The sequence below is a fragment of the Mixophyes fleayi genome, chromosome 11 (assembly GCF_038048845.1).
Source record: "Mixophyes fleayi isolate aMixFle1 chromosome 11, aMixFle1.hap1, whole genome shotgun sequence".
Lineage (NCBI taxonomy): Eukaryota > Metazoa > Chordata > Amphibia > Anura > Limnodynastidae > Mixophyes > Mixophyes fleayi.
This window is the reverse complement of record NC_134412.1, coordinates 76,631,201-76,651,517: the sequence shown is the minus strand read 5'-3', so window position 1 is coordinate 76,651,517 and position 20,317 is coordinate 76,631,201. Positions and strand designations below refer to the sequence as shown.

Sequence of the window (20,317 nt, the reverse complement as noted above, 5' to 3'; positions counted from 1 at the left end):
TTTTCTGTTTTAAAAGGATATATAGTATCAGCATCATCACCATCAGTTCTTTATATATAGTATTAAATTCAGAATCAAAAGCAAAGGTTCTGCAACATTAAAAGAGAAAGAATTGTGGAGACCAAACATTAAGATTTAGAGGAAATTGTGAGTTATTGTAAAAAAATGCAAGGGTGCCAATAATTTTGCCCCTGTCAGAACATTATCTCCATATAAAAAGAGAATGTATGAGGTGTGGAACCCTGAATAAAATCCATGGGGCACGCATGGCGTGAAATTTGTCAAAGGATCCCCACTCTAAAACCAAAAGATGGAATATAGATATAATATGCCACTATAAAAGCTATGATTATAGATTGGTGGCCCTGTTGTTCTGCTACTTACAGTGCAAATGAAACAGTGCACTTCTTACCCTTAACGAAAAGTACCGTATTGCTTTTCAGGACCTTGTCAAGGTCCTGAAAGGACATCCGGACATCGCAGAGAGGACCTTAATCGGGTTTCCAGCATCAGGATCAGGCAGAGAGAAGACTCTACCAGACAGAGGAGTCATCTGACAGGGTAAGTGCTACTACCCCTGTATAAGACGCACCCAGTTATTAGACCCAAAATTTTGGGGGAAAAGGTGCGTCTTATACATGGGGAAATACGGTACTATAAGATGTTTCTATGTGAGAGTGTACTGTACACTATAAAATGACAAATATTGTCACTTTAGCCATTACTGCATCAGCAATCGATCCTTGTGAACTTTATTGATTTATAAATATAACTCGTATTCTATATATATAAAACCATTCGTTAAATATCATCTCTAGCAGAATTTGTATAACTAGTATTTGCTAAAAAGATTCTAGGAGATATATTTACTAAACTGCGGTTTTAAAAAAGTGGAGGTGTTGCCTATATCAACCAATCAGATTCTAGCTGTCGTTTTGGAGAATGTATTAAATAAATGTTAGAATCTGATTGGTTGCTATAGACAACATCTCCACTTTTTCAAACCCGCAGTTTAGTAAATATACCCCCAGATCTTCAATGGACTGAATGTATGTAAGTCCTCTGTCTGTGTCTCACCCTCAGCTTTTAACTGAATATCATGGATAGCTTTTCTTTCTACTCAGTTTAATCTTCTGATGTCCGTAAGATGATGTGGTGGTGGGGGCTGGACATCAACACAGAATTGCATACACTGCTCTCCCTGCCCATGGGAAATATGGTAAAAAAAAAAGGTATACGTCAGATACACTCTACTAAAAAGTGTATCTAACCCATAGTCATAGGATAGAAGTTATATTTGTAATACATTTAACTCTCCTCAAAATACTTTACAAAGGTAGATTTATTCTTTGAATTAATTCCCTGCATTTTTATGTACCCCCCTCAAAAATATGTTGCCTGAGACAGCTGCCCCAGGTTATCTCACTTTAGGGACATCCCTGAACAGACAAGTTCAATGGCATGGGTTTGCATTATTATAATTTTAAGGGTTAATATGAAACATTCTTCTTTCCTGATTTCGTTTTCCCTGTGTCAGTTTCATAAACAGTTGTTCCCCTCGGGTTAAAAAAAAAAAGGTTTTATGGGTCATTAAAATGTGATTAGCATCTCTCTGGAGAAGGGCTGAACAGCTTATCAGCTCTACTTTAATAGGGCTGTTAAAAAAACTAGGATTGACAGATGAGCAGGGTGAGGCCCCTCCCTCTCCTTCAAGTAGCAGCTACAGGAAAGAAGGATATATTTGGTGAAATGAGCAGCCCCGGAGAACAACTGCCAATTTGCAGTTGGGGAGAGACAGAGTGAAAGAGGGAGAGAAGACTGGGACAAAGAGTAAAATTATTCCATCCTTCTGAAGAATCATCATAAAAGCATCAATTATCTAAGAAACCAGAAAGGAGGATATTCCTTGTGGACTTTTTGTTATTTTATGTGCAAAGCATTTCTTTATTGCATAGAACTTTGCTTTCTTTTATAAGCTGTCAGCTGCTTAACCAAGAAAGCAGGATTGCTGACCCAGTGCCAAGAAGAGAAAGTAAATACTGTATATTACAGTGGTTTATCTGTGAAAGGACATGTATTTTGTTGGTTCTAGGAATTAATGTTCATAAAAAGTGTTGAGCAGCTGCCAATGAGGAGTGGATTGTGAACAATTCTCCTAAAGGTGGTTGGAAGATTTCAGCTACAGGTTGTGAATGTAGACTAACAGATGAGGATGACTACTTATCAACGGGTTGGCTGTGTCCTATTGTCCAACTGATGGGTCCAGACATCACTCATCATTACAGAAGAGAATCTACACTGATGGGGCTCTATACTTTCAGATGTGGGCTGAAATGTCACCCTAAACCTTTAAACGTTACAGGCTTTATAGCTGAGTGAGTTTTAATTACACTCTTTGGACTTTGGAAAAAGTTGATGGGAGAACGTTTGCTTTCACACTCCCTCCGTCTTGTCATGTGTAATAAGACCTGGTGGCATTAAGTAGATTTATGCTTTATCTTGACCTTTTTTGTCTTGCCAAGTGCTTATCTACACAGAAGGATCGCTTTCCACTTGCCTTATCCCATTCAGCATCTTCTCAAGGTACTTGGAGCTTTCCACAGTTCAACTTTGTAAACTTTGAAGGATATATTCTCAAGGCCATTATGAGGTGTTGCATATGGCTCCTTGTGGCCACTGTACTGTGCCAGCAACTTGCCATTCTCCGGGTCCTGGCAGCTAAAAAAGACCGTAAAAAGGGAAAAGACCAGCATCAGCTCACTGATACTTTTAATGTTACACTCTCCAACAGTGAGGAGGTACATGAACTTGACAAGGTATGTGAGTCACGCATAGACACCTCACCGCCTCTAACCTTCCACATGAGCCTGCTCACAAAAAAATCTTCCAAAATCACTGGTGACATATGGTTGATGTAATTGCTTGACTGCCACAGGCTTCTTTGGTACCAAGGGGACCTCTAGCAGAGATGCAGGAATAATTATAGAAAAACTGAAAATGTGATAGAATAATGGTAGGAGAAGATCCAGAGGGCACTGCACCTGTAGAACAGTAATGAAGCATCGGGCTGGGGAAAAAAAAAGAGTGTCACATAATATTATCTTATCCAGGTATCTAAATTTATTATCATTCATCTACAAAGGGAGGTCAAATATCTTAGTGTTAAGTAGAATGTGGATGACCTCTGGTTACTCAGCTCTGTAAGAGGTTCTCAGTGGTTATTTGTAAACCTATGACCACGCAAGATCCAGGGTCATATAGTTATTATTTGGTAACGTGTCTCCTTTACACTTTTTCTAATGCATGTGCTCTCTTTTAATACCATGGTTTAAAAAAAGACAAAAACTAGTATAATAGCCAGTCCGGCATTATATAAAGAGGTGCATATAATGATAGCAATACATTTTAATGTACTTTTATGTAGAAAATATACCAGGGGGTAAGTGAAGAGTATTATAAAGACAAAACACTCATTTAGTTATTAATTTACTTTCCTCTCTAGAGATTTGCAAATTGTTGCCTTACCCAGGTCTCTCTCACGATGGCAACCTATAACTTCAGCCTCTGGTTAGTTGTCATAGCATGCTTATAAATCCATAGCAGTTATAGTCCACAGTTACCTAAAGTTGCCTTGTCAGAAATATATATATATATATATACATTTCATACCTAGATAGCCTCAAAACTGGACTGATTTTGACTCCTGCCACGGCTATACACCATATAGCATTAAAATATCAGTAAGGGATATATCTGCATGATAGTGCTGCCAACTATACTGATGAAGTATGTAGAACAAAACTAAGTGACTCTATAAACATTGTAGCTGTGTCTTGTCAGAATGAATGGGAGTCAGTCCAACAGAGAAGAGCTGTCTATTCACCAGGGCTGTGAAGAGGGAGAGATGAGCAACTTGGTGTAAAAGAGACGAGATAATGAGAGAATGAGAGGGAACGTTTGGAATGAAAGAGACGTATTGCAAGAAGAGAGAGGTGTTTACGTTGTGGGGAGTTCAGGAATGTAGTGGAAATATTGGACTGAGGCATGTCGGTGTGACAGAGATGTTTTAAATCGCATTGGAACCAGAGAAATGTCTTCTAGCCTCATGTGGTGAACAGTGTACACAAGAGAGGGATGCTGGGGTTGAGAATCGATGAGCACGAAATGGAAATGTATATAAGAGAGAGAGGCAGAGAGAGAGAGAGAGACAGAGAGAGAGAGAGAGAGAGAGAGAGGCTGAGAGTGAGAGAGGAGGCAGAGGGAGAGAGAGAGGCAGAGGGAGAGAGAGAGGCAGAGGGAGAGAGAGAGAGAGGGATGCAGAGGGAGAGAGAGAGGCAGAGGGAGAGAGAGAGAACGAGAGAGGTAGAGGGTGAGAGAGGGAGGCAGAGGGAGAGAGAGGCAGAGGGAGAGAGGCAGAGGGAGATAGAGAGAGAGGGAGAGAGAGAGGCAGAGGGAGAGAGAGAGGCAGAGGGAGAGAGGCAGAGGGAGATAGAGAGAGAGAGAGGGAGAGAGAGAGGCAGAGGGAGAGGCAGAGGGAGAGAGGCAGAGGGAGAGAGAGAGAGAACGAGAGAGGTAGAGGGTGAGAGAGGGAGGCAGAGGGAGAGAGGCAGAGGGAGATAGAGAGAGAGAGAGAGGGAGAGAGAGAGGCAGAGGGAGAGAGGCAGAGGGAGAGAGAGAGATAGAGAGAGGCAGAGAGTGAGAGAGGGAGAGAGAGGCAGAGGGAGAGGGAGAGAGAACGAGAGAGGTAGAGGGTGAGAGAGGGAGGCAGAGGGGGAGAGAGAGGCAGATGGAGAGAGGCAGAGGGAGATAGAGAGAGAACGAGAGAGGGAGAGAGGGAGAGAGAGGCAGAGGAAGAGAAAGAGGCAGAGGAAGAGAGAGAGGCAGAGGGAGAGAGAGAGAGAACGAGAGAGGTAGAGAGTGAGAGAGGGAGGCAGAGGGAGAGAGAGAGAGAGAGAACGAGAGAGGGAGAGAGGGAGAGAGAGGCAGAGGGAGAGAGAGAGAGAACGAGAGAGGTAGAGAGTGAGAGAGGGAGGCAGAGGGAGAGAGAGAGAACAAGAAAGGCAGAGAGGCAGGGAGAGAGAGAAAGAGAGATAACTTAAAGGCTTTGAAATGATACGGTAGTATGGGAAAATCTTGTAAGCATTTGAAAGTATTGTAAAGAAATAACTGATAGGTGTAGCTATTAAGTAGCCAAGTATATGAATTAATAAAGAAGTATTAGAATGTGAGATATAGAGAGCGAGAAAGTGAGAGAGATAGGAATACAAAGCAAATATTGCATTCAGAGAAATGAATGGCAATAGCTGGTAGGTATAAGAATGAAATGAAAGCAGTTACTGGTAGATGCAGCAGTTAGATCATATTTGCACTGGAATGGACAGGACCACCGTTCCAGCACTTGCATTGCCCCCCTAGTTTTTAATGTTTAAAGATAATTTTAATGTCCTTCCAGCATACGTTATTCAGCTCCACTGCATTTTTATCTACACCTAAGCACTGAGTATATAAGAAGTATTACTTATGTGTGGACAGGTAAGGATTGAGAATGAAGCATACTAGTTAGAGGAATTAGAGAGCAACATAAAAGATTTTCACTATAGACCCAGCAGAGCACCATCTCTCCTGTAAGTTCTGCTCCATGCTTGTCTCTTTGAGTATAATGAAAAGGTTAAAGGTGACCGGAAGTCTTCAAGCACCATCTGCATATGTCTGCAGTATTTGATATTATTAAAAGGAAAAGATTTTTATCACAGCACTGAACAACACATGGGCAACATCTTTGCTCTGTGTAAGTCTATCTTAATCATTAAATGTTTGCTGTTGAACAATTAGTGACCCAATTTATGATTATCATTGATTAATAGGACCCATCTAAGCAATGGATTTCTGACAGGCATATTGTACGTATGTAGACTTGTTTAGAGTTAGGAACAAATCCAGCTAAAGAGTGCAAATTCTGAGTGGCAAATGTTCTGTGACATAACCAGGGTCTCGCGAGACACCCAAAATACAAGAGATCAGTACACTATAGCTTTTCTTTCAAACACTTTAGCATCTTTCGTAGCTTACAACCTGCAGGTGTCACTGTTGCTTTTGCTATTTATGTGGGGAAATGTGGCATTACAAATTTTTCCATAGACAATAATAGCAACAAGGACACATGTTGTCTAAAATAGGCTAAGACTTCAGAAAATATCATTTCTACAGATTTTAACAAAACATGAGTGATCTATTTTCCAGCTATATAATTGCCTATGTTTTAATTATAAGGAAGAAGCATTTGGTATATAGGATTTTCAAAACTGAATCCCGAAATGTTTATAGATTTTTACAGAGATTATAATATTTAGAAATGTGCTATTCCATTAATAACTAATTGTGAGTATAATACGTGCAGTCGATTTTTCCTTTCAAGTCCTTTCAAGCTTTCATGGTTTGTCTGAAAATAGAAAATGTTACAAGATACAGCAAGGAAGTGCACTGCAATCTGTATTATAAGAGTACAAAAATGTTTGCTATGTCCACACACTTTTATATACATGAGTTATTTGTAGAATGATACTGTATCATACTGAAAAATAATCTGTGCCCAAACATGCTCCTACAAAAGTCTCCTATGTTGTCTAATCTACACGTGACAGATATGGATTTCACAGAGAAAATCTTTAAATGTATCTAATTTGTTTAAAAAAAAAAAAGAAGAAGAGAATACAGGACTTGCCAGCCGGGGGCTATGAGCTCTAGTATTCTCTTCCTCACTGAGCAGGAGTAGCGTCAGGAGACCGACCGGCCCACCCACTCGGTAAGATAGGTGAGGCGCTGGTGTGGTTAGAAATCATGCAATGAAGCCCACAAATTTATAGTTATGTCCCTGTTTACAAATATATTTGAATGCGTTTTAGGAATTCATGCATGTGGGCAGAGGGTACATGTGTGAGTAAAGCATGTGGGCAGAGGTGGCATGTGTGTGTAACGCTGCTGGGCATTTCTGTAATGACAGTGCTACAAGGCTCCTTCCCTTGACTACGGGAGCCCTGTAGCACCAAATTACTGCATCCTCTAATGAGGATATATTCCTTGCCTTTGCGCTTTTCACCTGCTAGGCATGCTCCCAATGATGCACAGCCACGCCCCCTATTGTATGGTCACACCTCTTTGATGGCACGCCCAAGTTTACATGCTGGTCGACTATATGGGGGGCCCCATGAAGTTGCTGTACCGGGGCCAAAATTACTCTTGGCGGCTCTGATCATCTTCGTGATTTATTTCTATGGCACCACCAACTCTGCAGCGCTGCTACATGTACCACCACAATCTTACTTCTACTAGCTGGATTTAATTAACAATTTCTTTATTATTTAAAGAAAACATTTTTTCAACTGTGAATGATATGTAAAATTATTTTTCACTATTTTTTAAATAAATATATATATATATATATATATATATATATATATATATATATATATATATATATTGGCACTTCTTAATAAATAGGCTGTAGTTTGTAGTGTCATTCCTTTTATCTTCAAAAGCTGCTACATCTAACTGTTGTCTTAAGCAGTCAATGTGCAGGCAGTCTGAGAGATGTTTTTCACTTGGGACTGGCTCACCCGATGCTGCGGATTCACACAACACTTGCATTTGCTGCAATAGTTACCGCTACGCTAATTCCGATCATGGAATTGTGGTTCCATAAGAATTCCGAGAACCTCTCCAAGTAGGTTCAGACAAAGGTCTGCTCTCCAGTAGTATATGAACTACAACTTCCAGCGTGATCTGTCAATCACAATTAGAAAACTGTGAACAGGGTGGTGAAGCGATTGCTGTCATCAGCTGATAACATCTAGAGCTGTCTCACTTTCTCGCCAGCAGCCAGTTCTGTCTTTTTGTCTTCCCACCCTAAACACACTTAATCTAAGACAAGATCAAAACAATGAACATGATCTCACAACACTAGGAATACAGAAACCTGCAATCATTAATTTTATTTTTTCTTTAAAGGAACACTTACCCAATTTTGTAAAAAAAAAAAAATACATGACAGTGGTATTAAATAAATTCAGAATATTTGCTTCAGAGTGTTTCCACTACCTTTTCTAAGGATTAAAACCACTCTGAGGGAACTAAAGGGATAATCAACAAATTCCATTGTCTTCCTAATTGATTGTTTCTTCCTTTTTACAAGTCGAATCATTGTTAAGCTGGGTACACACTACAGAAATTTCAACCAACTTTTTATGCCGAGCGATTTTACATGCGATCGATGTTCCGATCGCTCGGTCCATGGACTGCATACACACTAGCCTTGTTTAGGACGATAAAGTGAAGAGCGGACGTCCCTTTAGCGACTTTTTACAGCCATGTTGTCGTGAGCAATGACTGTAATTTTGTACTCACTGTTGTGGATCGGTCAGAAGTTTATACACACTACACAGCGGAAACGAGATTGGAACGAAAATACTTAACGGTACGACCAACCAAATGAGGCGACAATTGTCTGTTTGGGCAGACTTTCGACCATCGTGTCACTGCACACACTGACCCGACTTTTGAACGAGCGGTCGTATGTCGGCTGATTTAGCCGATTATTGGATGAAAACTGTGTAGTGTGTACCCAGCTTTAGTCTCACATTGTAAAATATCTGTCCACTACAAAGGATACTGTTAATTAACTAATCAGCAACATTTTATTTTTTTCACCAACATCTTTTTAATAAAGATATCTGTTGGGTTTAATACATGTTATAAAAAAAATTGTAATGTCAATGCACCGTTGAATGGTATTTACTGTTCGGTGCAACAATGCAGAATGCCATCAGGAATTCTCTAACACTTGTGCTTAGCTATGAGAAAAGCTGATGGACCATGGCCACAGTTCACAGGTGTGTGATGATAAGGACGTGCTGGAGTGTTACTATGAAAAGGGGACGTGACTTGAGCTTTTAGGCAGCAGGGAATACCCCTAAGGAGGAAAAATATGTGTGTGTGTGTGTGTGTGTGTGTGTGTGTGTGTGTGTGTGTGTGTTAGTCACTGAGGGTGATAAGATGTCTGTCTAGTAGGTGGGAAAGTGATGGATGATATACCTGGGGGTGATGAGAGAGGTGTGTGAGGTGGTTGTTGATAGGTGTGTTTGCTGGGGGTGTTGAAAAGTACTGAGTTATTTTTTCACTTTCAGACATCATACTGAACTAACTTTCTGCATTTACCATATTGGACGCCCCCTACTCCTGCAACACAATGTGCTCTGTACAGGAAATGTCCAATAAATATGTGGAATATAAAGTCCCAAAAGAACGCAGAGAAAAAAAAGTATAAAAATATTTTCACCTGTTAATAAGATTGCCATTAATGATGAAACATTTTTTTAAAAAGGGCTTTTTTTATTACCCCACCCCCATAAGATACATTTATTAGGATGTTATTCATTTCTACTGTATATCAAATGCGTTATTTACAGTTGCACCTTATTGCAAACACATGTTCTAACATGCATACATGACCGTTATCACTATCACACGGCAAATACACCTGTTCGTAGTTGGTGCAAGCAATACAACCGGAAAACACATACCTTTGGGATGCTCAAAGCTTGAATTGGGCGTTGCTGCATGGGCTCGTCCTTACTAGACAAGGACTACGTGAATACGCCCGTTCCCCTTCCCGTTAAGCTCCTGAAATCTTAGGCTGATGTAAGTGTCCTTTGCACTCGAAGATAAATTAGATGTTCTTCCATCTAGGCAAGATGATGCAGTGGTGGGTACTCGGCATACATAAAGGACCAACCCTTACAAGATAGAGAAGCTACAGAGAAGCTAATATTATATATCGATAATTCTTACGTGTAGGATGAGGGTTATATTTAGGTCCATTTAACACTTTATCAAACAAGTCCCTTAAACTTTTTCTATAATATTTTTACATATATTTGTGTTGACCATAGCACCAGAGAGTGGTCAGCTGTTCCATGAAATATCCACCTTGTTCCGTATTTGGTCATGATATTCTGCACATTTGGCCTGAACTGTTCCCAGTCGTATCCCATCCACACCGCAAAGTAGAATGAGTTGACCGACATTAGTCAAGGTGCTAAAAATGTACCGTTACATTACATCTAGGGTGCATCTACAGCGCTCCTGGCTGTGTCTAATGTCCAGATAAAATGTATGCATGTCTACAAAACTGCCGCCTTGACACACCACGCATGCCTACCCTCCCGGCATGTTCCCCAATGCTCCCACATCCTGGTTGCAAATCGGATCATCATGGTGCAAATCACTACATTGTGCGGTGGAGGACAGAGCAATGATGATGCGATTGCTCTGCAAGTCCCCTTGATAAAAGTTGGCAAGCATGTACACACACAAAGGTGGGTCAGAGTGCAAAATTAATATACTACCCAGTAATTTAATTAATAAATAAGCCAGTGAGGAAACTAGTAAACATGACAGTTTTGGTGTAGTAATGACATCATGCCACACCTATATATTTAGTTAACCAAAGGGTAGCTGTGCTGCGGTGCGTTTGAACTCCAGAAAGAAAGTGTACATTGGATGCTCCTAAAAATAGGCATTACTGATAAAGGTGAAGAATGGGCCAATTGTACAAACAAGCATCCTAAGCGAACACAAGATAGGCCAAAGATGCAGCATGCATTATATTCCTGCCAGTGGCATAGCTACCATTGTTGCGGCAGGTCACACAGCTCACTAGTTTTGCCTCTGCATCCTGCATGATGATTTACCTTGTATTCAGTGTAAATGTTCACATGTAGCCATACTTTTTGGCTCATACAAACTGCTCTCTCCACGATTTGGAACACTCCGCAGCTCAGCGGACAACTGGCACGCGTATAGCATCTATGTGCAAGAGCCCAGATAGGCACATCAGACAAAATATTTAAATGAACTGGATAGTGTTTACCCATATTGGTAAATGGGCTTAGTGAGCGTTAGTCTGAGATAGGGAATAAAAGCCATAACAAAATGAGTGTTAGATGCATTGTATAAATATTATTCCTTCAAAGAATTTTTGTAGAAGAAAAGTTTCAAAGCTAATCTGCCCTTGTTTAGATAGACACATTTTCGGAGGGGATGGAAACCTTAAACAAAAATATTTTTTTTTTCCGTGCAGGTGTCATTGAGGATTATTCTGGTTCATAAATTATGAAAGTGCAGAGTTGATAACAGTAACTCAGTAACAACAAAGCAAAGTCTTCTTGGGGATTGCCAGAGAGGACTCTGGGAGAGGAGTGTGGTCAAAGCAACAAGTGGGATTAAGACATTGCAGGATGAAAGGGTTTAGAGTGAGAGAAGTGGTTATGCTGGGTGTTAAAAAAACAAGATCTTCATCAAATCTAAATACCCTTTTGAATGATGTGTGAATTTCAGCAATTACACCAATGAAGACAGCTTCTTGCGAGTTTGACATGTTAAGTGACCACAAGTTTGTTAGGGCTTTGATCTGAACCACAGGGGTGTGGATTGGCAGCATATGATAGACAACTGGCTAAAATGGCGTGGAGGCCATTGAGGTAACCAAGCGAGTATATTTAAGCCTTACAGTATCCCCAGCCAAATAAGCAATAATTGGTTACGGATGACAAAGCATCTTTGCTGCTCTGAGAGCAGTGTGTGTGATGTTATCTATCTATCTGGAAATTGTACATGATAATAATATACTAATTAAAAACAATCAAACCAACAAACTGAAAACACATAGGGCCTGATTAATTAAGGAAGGTAAAGCACAAAAATGAGTAACTTTGAACCTTGGCAAAACCATGTTACAATACAAGGGGTGCAAATGAGTTTATTATTTTGCGCATAAGGAAATACTGGCTGTTTTTCATGTAGCACTCAAATACTTCATAGCTTTATTTTTACACTGAAATTTAAAGTTGATCTAGATCCCTACACCAAATATAAATCTGTCCCCACATTTTAAATTTTCCTCCCCCTCCAATGCAACATGTTTTTGCCCATTTTTGCTCAATTGTCTTGCTTTCCTTTCCTTAATGAATCAGGCCCATAGATTGTTGAGCTTACCTATTGAATACATTATGCATATTTCATAGTCTAAGAAATGCTTTAGAGAAAAGCAAGTAATGCCAATCTTTGTCAGTTTCAGCCTATCAGTGGGTGGGGGCAGGCCAGGATGATGCGTTTAGTCCCGCCCCCACCCACTTCACAAAAAGAGGTGAGCTGAACTCGGGAGGTCGCCCTGCTCTCCCGGGAGTCCGGGAGAACTTTCAAAAATTCGGGAGTCTCCCGGACATTCTGGGAGAGTAGGCAACTCTGGATAATGCTTATCATCATCATCAGCAACATTTATTTATATAGTGCCAACAAATTTCATAGTGCTTTACAATTGGGGACAAACGCATTAATAAAACAATACTGGGTATTACAGACAGGCAGAGAGGTAAGAGGGCCATGCTTGCAAGCTTACAATCTATAGGACAATGGGAGTCTGATACATGAGGTCATCTTAAATTCCATCCAAAACAGAATTTTCAGTTTGATTTAGATTTTAAATCTTACTTTATGATTATTTGACCACTAGGTGACACTGTTCTCTTCCTGTCTGTGCAAAGGAAAAAAATTACTATTCAGAAAAACCTATAACTATCTGCTGCATTAAGCGTATGTATAGTTAGAATGTACAAAAATAGGACGGTTTAACTTTATCCGCATGCGTGATTACTTTAATAATGTCAAGAAAAACAACAGTATTTCAACACAGAGGTGAAATTACCTACTTTGATTTCTTTTCACACTTGAGAAGGTTATGAGCTGCAGGGACTAGACTGGCAGTGTCGATTTCAAAGTAAATGGGGGCTTTTGATACTCTCACATGTTGCAATCAAATAACTAATTTCAGAGGTTGATCTGCCGATATGAAGTTTCTCTAAGTCCCAAATTCTCAGATCCCTGGTGTTAGATGATATTTGCTGCTTGGCTCAGGTACAAACAAAATTCTGGTAGCTACAACATCACAGAATACGCTAATTAAATGTACCTTGTTGTGCCCTGGTTGTTACAGACCGCAGGATATAAATAGAAGTAGTGACTACGTTGCATATCCACTCTAAGAAGTTTTAATACATTGGGCCTGATTCATTAAGGGAAATAAAGCAAAAATAAGGAGTAACTTTGCACCTTGGCAAAACCATGTTGCATTGGAGGGGGAAGTAAATTTAAAATGTAGGGAACGATTTATAGTTGGAATAGGACATGTCCTAGATCAACTAAAAATAAAGCTATCAAGTATTTGTGTGCTACATGAAAAAACAGCCAGTATTTAACTTGCGTATAAAATAATAACTAATTTGCGCCCCTTGCATTACAACATGATTTTGCCAAGGTGCAAAGTTACTCCTTTTTTTGCATTACTTTCCATAATGAATCAGGCCCTTAGGGTTTTATATACTGTTAAGTGATGATAGGGCTGGTTTTGTATTACCGCTTATCTCAGAGATAGAAAAGCTCCTATCTCCACCGTTTAATCAGCTGCCCAGCGATACTGGTTGGCAATGCTAAGAGAACACTTATCCCATCGCCACCCTGTCTTCCTTGCACCTGCGCATGCGTAACCAGGCTTTGCCGGATCACGCATGCACAGTGGAACTGGAAGCCCTGTCATTTTAAAATCTTGCTGAGATGGCGATACAGTATAGAGGACAGTGGTGGTAAAAGTGCCATCGCTACATCGCTGTCTATGTTAAACTGGCTTCCCCATGCTTTATATGGAGAAGGTTTCACAACAGAGACCTGGCAAAAGCTATCATGGGCAGGTAGGGTTTGATAGATACAAAGAAGATGGACATTTGGCTTTTCTCTAATAAATAGGCCTGTTAGGGTGATCAGTTGTGTATAGTGGAAACTGTTCGACTGGAGATTTCAGCAGTATCTTACACTGGCTGATTGTAACATCAAAGTAATTATCAGTGTGTATGAGGAGCTTATCATGATAGGTATTGAATCATTCAGCAACTATCATGATTATCTCCACTGGGTGCTGGTAGTTCCTTTGCTGTTAATCCCTGCCTCCAATTAGTCGGTGTAAGACACTGCTGAAATCTCCAGTTGAGAAGTTCACTACTATGGAAATCAGCAATGTATGTCCAGGCACATATAAATTATTGTGTGGTTGCATATTAAAAAACTACAGCTAAGCAGCATGCATAGCAGCTCATTGCAGTGTAACCATACAACTGTGAAATGCATATGTGTCTGGATAACCATGGTTCAAAATATAAGCTTTGATACACAAATCAACATGAACATTTGTATTAGTCTAGGCAAGTGGTGCTCAACTCTATGTTAGTTGGGGCCCCAAGTGGCGTTGTACCATTGTTCTGGTATCTCAAGTGTCAGTATGCCATGGTTCTGGGATCCCAAGTGTCAGTGTACCATTGTTCTGGGATAACAAGTGTCAGTGTACCATTGTTCTGGGACCCTAGGTGTCAGTGTACCATTGTTCTGGGATCCCAAGTGTAGTGTACCATTGTTCTGAGATCCCAAGTGTCAGTGTACCATTGTTCTGGGATCCCAAGTGTCAGTGTACCATTGTTCTGAGATCCAAAGTGTCAGTGTACCATTGTTCTGGGATCCCAAGTGTCAGTGTACCATTGTTCTGGGATCCCAAGTGTAGTGTACCATTGTTCTGAGATCCCAAGTGTAGTGTACCATTGTTCTGAGATCCCAAGTGTCAGTGTACCATTGTTCTGGGATCCCAAGTGTCAGTGTACCATTGTTCTGAGATCCAAAGTGTCAGTGTACCATTGTTCTGGGATCCCAAGTGTCAGTGTACCATTGTTCTGGGATCCCAAGTGTAGTGTACCATTGTTCTGAGATCCCAAGTGTAGTGTACCATTGTTCTGGGATCCCAAGTGTCAGTGTACTATTGTTCTGGGATCCCAAGTGTAGTGTACCATTGTTCTGGGATCCCAAGTGTCAGTGTACCATTGTTCTGAGATCCCAAGTGTAGTGTACCATTGTTCTGGGATCTCCAGTGTCAGTGTACCATTGTTTTGGGAGTCACTAGTGCCTCAGATGCTTGTTTTCTTAACCTTTGGCATAGTTCTGGATGCTCCTTCTTTTTAATATTGTAATCAGTTGGTTTTATGTCCCATGCAGTTATCACTGGTGCTATTTCTGTCCATAAGGAGGTTTAACCAGTCACTAAAAGCTCATCACCGGTAGCAATATTCTAAATAGTAGGTGTATCAAAACAAAAGCAAAAAATTATGTACACAAACAGGCGCATACCAACAAATGATAATAACACAACACAAGATTCCTTGAAGGATGTGAACGATTACCAGGTCCTTTCATAATAAAATTCAATGGTGGAAAAAATGTGTGGATGAAAACTCCAGTGGATCGAAAGGCCTTGTGTGACGTCAATACATCATTGCTCTTTCACAATTCAGTTGAACTACCACATATGAGGCCATACGGAAAATAAAGGAGGAGAAACGGATATATGTGTAGTATGTCAAATATTATGAAACACATTTTCCTTTCACTGTGTAGTACCCATAAAGGTCTAAAAACCAAATAATATGAATTATACACTTGGGTGTAGAAATGTGGATAATTATTCAGCCAATAATAAATATAAACCACGTGAGGAAGAACAATCAGTGTGATGACAGGGCTCTCGCCCCTTCAGATACACTTACTTAAAGACCTAACTAAGTCTGTGCACTTGTTAATCATCAGTTGTATCTCCGTTCTTTTAAAATCTTCTTATGGTCTCACGCCTCCTAGATGGAGTTTTAAAAGTCAGAAAAACATACCAACATCTGGCATAAAACCTTCAGGACCATTTAATATCCTGCCGCTTCCAGCTGCGTAACATCGCTCGCATCCGGCCCTTCCTCTCCCAAGATGCCACCAAATGCCTTAATTACTCTCTGATCATCTCCCGCTTGGACTACTGCAACCTCCTCCTTACTGGCCTCCCCCTCTCTCATCTCGCTCCCCTTCGATCTGTACTTAACGCAGCCGCTAGGCTCATGTTCCTCTCTTGCCGCTCCTCGTCTGTCTCCCCCCTCTACCAATCCCTCCACTGGCTCCCCTTCCCCTACAGAACTCTGTTCAAGCTCCTCACTCTTACATACAAGGCCCTCGCCAACGCCACTGCACCCTACATCTCCACACTCCTATCTATTCACGCTCCATCCCGTCCTCTCCGATCTGCCAATGACCGTTGCCTATCTTCCCCCCGATCACCTCCTCCCATGCGCGTATCCAAGACTTTGCCCGCGCTGCCCCCCTCCACTGGAACAAGCTCCCTCCCTCCATCAGGACTTCCCCTAACCTGTCCAGTTTCAAACGGGCTTTAAAAACCCACCTTTTTCTTAAAGCCTTCCAGTCTCCCACTTAACTACCTACCTTATCCTCTGCCTCTCCCCCTTCTTTCCCCTTCCCTGCCTCCGTCCCTCTACTCTCCCTCTCTCCCCTGCGTTTCTCCGTCTGTCCACCCCTCCCCTTAGATTGTACGCTCCTCTGAGCAGGGCCATCTCTCCTCCTGTTTCCACCACTTCTATCTCTGCTCTCCAGCTACTTTGCCCTCCTCCTCGAGGGCCCTCCTCCCCCCTCTGGGGGTCTCCCTGTCTTCCGCGCCCTCCTTTTGGGCCCCGTCATTTGCGGATACTCCCTCCGCCCTCACTAGCTGTGCATTGAGCTTACTGAGTTACTGTGCTTTATGTTTACTATACTGTGCTGTCTCACCTTGTATTGTAATTTGTTTTTGTCCCTGTACGGCGCCACGGACACCTTGTGGCGCCCTATAAATAAAAATTAATAATAATAAGAAGAATAATAATAATAAGAATAATAAAAGAACATATAGAATCATGACAGTAACAAAAACTGCAAGCTGGAAATAGAAATCCTCTATAGAAAGAGCAAGTTCACTCCTACCAGAATGATATGGATAAGTCAGCATAAAAGATGTTAAACAGTCCCGGGTCATGAAGAGCCGACTTTCCCTTCATCCAATGGTATGGAACGACTTGTGTATAATCTGCTCCAAACAAACGCATTTCAACCCGAACTCGGGTTGAAACGCGACCTGAAAACCGAGAGCACTGATGGATTGACGTCACACAAGGCCTTTCGATCCACTGGAGTTTTCATCCACACATTCCTTTTACCATTGAATTTTATTATAAAAGGACCTGATAATCGTTGACATCCTTCAAGGACTCTTGTGTTGTGTTATTATTTGTTGGTATGCGCCTGTTTGTGTACATAATGTTTTGCTTTTGATATCCGTCTAAGGTTCTTGTGGTACCTATTTGTACACTACGGCAGCAGTCCAGAGGGAACGCTTAGAATAAGTTTTTTTTCTATTTTTAGGTGTATCAAAACAAATCTAATTCTAACAAAAATTATATAAAGCTGTTTTAGCAAAATAAGATACAATAATCAACTATATGTAATTTTATAGAATATTTAACAGTTGGAGCCTTAAGAATACAAGACAAGAGCAGTGGTACTGTACATATAAAACAGATAAAAAGTCACATACAAATAATTCTAAGGGCAAATCTTTAAAAACCTTCTTGGAACATTGGAATTGAATTTCAGGGGATATGGGGAACCAGTGTAAGGATTTGCAGTGTTATGTGTAATGTAGAGTATGGGGTGCGGCAAGAAAGGAATCAGTCTTGCCGTTGCATTTTGGATGGATTATAGCGGGGACAGATGATTGAGGGCAACGACAGATAGGAGCAGGTTGCAGTAGTCAATATAAACTATTCACATCATACATTATGTTCCATTAATATTTGTAAATATCTGTTGCAAGAAATATTTGTGTCTGGCTTTTCTGTTTTTGCTTCTCTTTCTCTATTTCCTGTAATTCAGATTTCTGATGCACCAACATCTACTGGATCAGTGGGTATAGGATCCATAGCTGTTTTACTGCATTTGCCAACCAAACAGGACACAAGACCGACAGAGGAAAAATCATGCTACATATGTGTCCATGATTTCTGTTTTCAATTATTGGAGCCCAACATATAAACATATAATAGTACAATAGCATCCAGTGCTCAGCTGTAACACTTACTGCAGGTGATATGTTAAAATAATTGGGACTGTGTTATATTGGAGATATTAACTTGGTAGATGTAGTGTCCTAGAGTGCAATATGCGTAGCGTAAAGATATACACTTGCTCAGCGGAAAAGAATTCTGGGTAATTGTATACAGATGTTGCATACATGTTTCTGATCACGTTTTTTGATCTGAGTACTGTTGGTATCGGTGCCATTCTGCCAAACTACACAAGCCTACAGATATAATCTTGTGACTGTGTGGTTCTGTAATTTACTGCTGTTTAGTTTAGAAGGTTCACAGTGCCAAATTCACCAGCAGATTTACGATACTGCCAAACAGGATAGAAACTAACACAAAACGAGTTTTGTGATTTCCAACCGAGGCATCGCCATCACGATATATAGATGGAATAGGGTTTATTGCAGTGAATGACAAACTTAAATATCCCTCACAATATAGCACAGATTCCATATTAAGTACTTAGTCATGAAGCATTCTATTCAATCTGAACTGACATAAAGTCAGTAAATCGTAGAGTAAACGAGTATTAGGCCTAGAATACGTCCTTTTAGTAACTGCATGTATAATATACAAAGGGCAGTCCATGAACACAAGAGATGGGTACATGCTGCACTGTATTCCCAATTCCCTCACCTAAAAAGGGTGTGAGATATAGAAAATTGGGTGTAGCTGCATGTGAATATGATAGGGTGACAATTGGTGGGGTTTGGATGTATTCTGTTTGGGGTTTGGGTGGATCATGGGCAGGCGGCTTCATCAAGGCCTCTTCCCTGCCCACTTCTCATGCTCCGGCAGCGTGGTGTAAGCTGTCCACAGAGGGCTTTGAGTACCTGCTGCCCTGCAGGTAGTCAGTGCAGTGTTTCCCTGACCTGCACATGCACAGACCCCTGGCCTGTCCCATAGTGGGCTAACTTGGGCTGGGTCACTGGGCCACCTGCATTTTTTCCTTTAAAATGATCCTAACAGGCTGCAGAGTTGATTCTTGCCTCGGGTTAAAATTCGCCCCTGCATAGGCTCTATGTGGGCATGGAAGCCAGAGGGCCACTGATAACCCACGTCATTAATATTCAGATGTGTAATCCTTAAACAACGCATTATATCGAGGACATAATCAAGGAGATGGATTTAGAACAAGGCTGATGATGGGGTGACTGGTAAGGTGGGCGGAGGTAGGTGAGGGCACAAATTCTACATTGCTCTCTTCTAGGCATTAATACTGGCATAGTACATTCTATTGGACTATTTACTGGACATTATTATTGGAATATTACTCTCTACTGGGGAATATCAATGGTCTATTACCGTGCGACATATTATATTGTACTGAGCACTATTTCTGGTATCTTTCATTCTACTGGAAATTATTATCAGCTTATAATATCCTAATTGGAATTATTATTCTTATATTACATCCTCCCAAGCATTATCTGACATACTTTATACTACAGGGCATTATTACAGACCTATCACATCCTACTGGCCTTTTTGTGGCATATTACCACTGGCATAACAATCATTTCGGGCAACAACACTGTATATTACATCTTGTGATAAAAGTGCCAACAGGTAAGGGAGAGACAGCCCGAAATCCTAATTTTGTTGACAGCATATACAGGGAAACAGCATAAACTTTGTAACATTGATATTCTTTGGACTAGGTACATAAATCTTTGAGGCTGGAGTCATATTGTCCAGGCCCTGTAGATGTCACTGTAGCCAGCGAAGCAATGCTAGCTGGAAAGATTGAAAACCTCTTATTCCCCCGTATGCATGAATCAGCTGCAGTGGCAAATAATTGTGTGACTGTGTGCATTCACTGTGCCACCTCTGCTAAGCTGCTGTCTATTAAGCTACATGTCCAGTAGGAGACAACCCTGGCAGCACCTGAATTGGCAGCCTAACCTCAGTGCCTGAACTGGAAGCTGCCAAAACAAAGAGGATCCCAGCCAGCTAGAGTTGGGACTGCTTCTGCATGCCATAGTAATTAAATAATCACTGTGCGATGGGGCTCTTTCCAACAGTCATTCAGACTTCACAACAGTATTTGGGTGGAGAGTGAATTACTGTTTGTCTCCCATAAAAATGGGCTGAGAGGCTGTATTTATTATCAGAGTGCCATTCCATATATCTTACAACTTAATCAGCGCTCCAGGGCTTGAAATAAAGAAACACATCAGTGCTGAGAGATTGTAACCTAATACAGAATGTTATATAGTTTA

At 40.8% G+C, this 20,317-nt stretch overlaps 1 protein-coding gene across 1 annotated transcript in view; it reads left to right on the top strand.

Moving 5' to 3' along the window:
* The first annotated feature begins 1,726 nt into the window (after positions 1 to 1,726).
* Positions 1,727 to 20,317, top strand: part of C1QTNF12 (C1q and TNF related 12) — a 56,913-nt gene continuing 38,322 nt past the window's right edge. Inside the window, exon 1 of the mRNA XM_075189726.1 lies at positions 1,727 to 2,816. Coding sequence (XP_075045827.1) covers positions 2,490 to 2,816 — 327 coding nt within the window. The 5' untranslated portion in view covers positions 1,727 to 2,489. The remainder of the gene's footprint in view (positions 2,817 to 20,317) is intronic.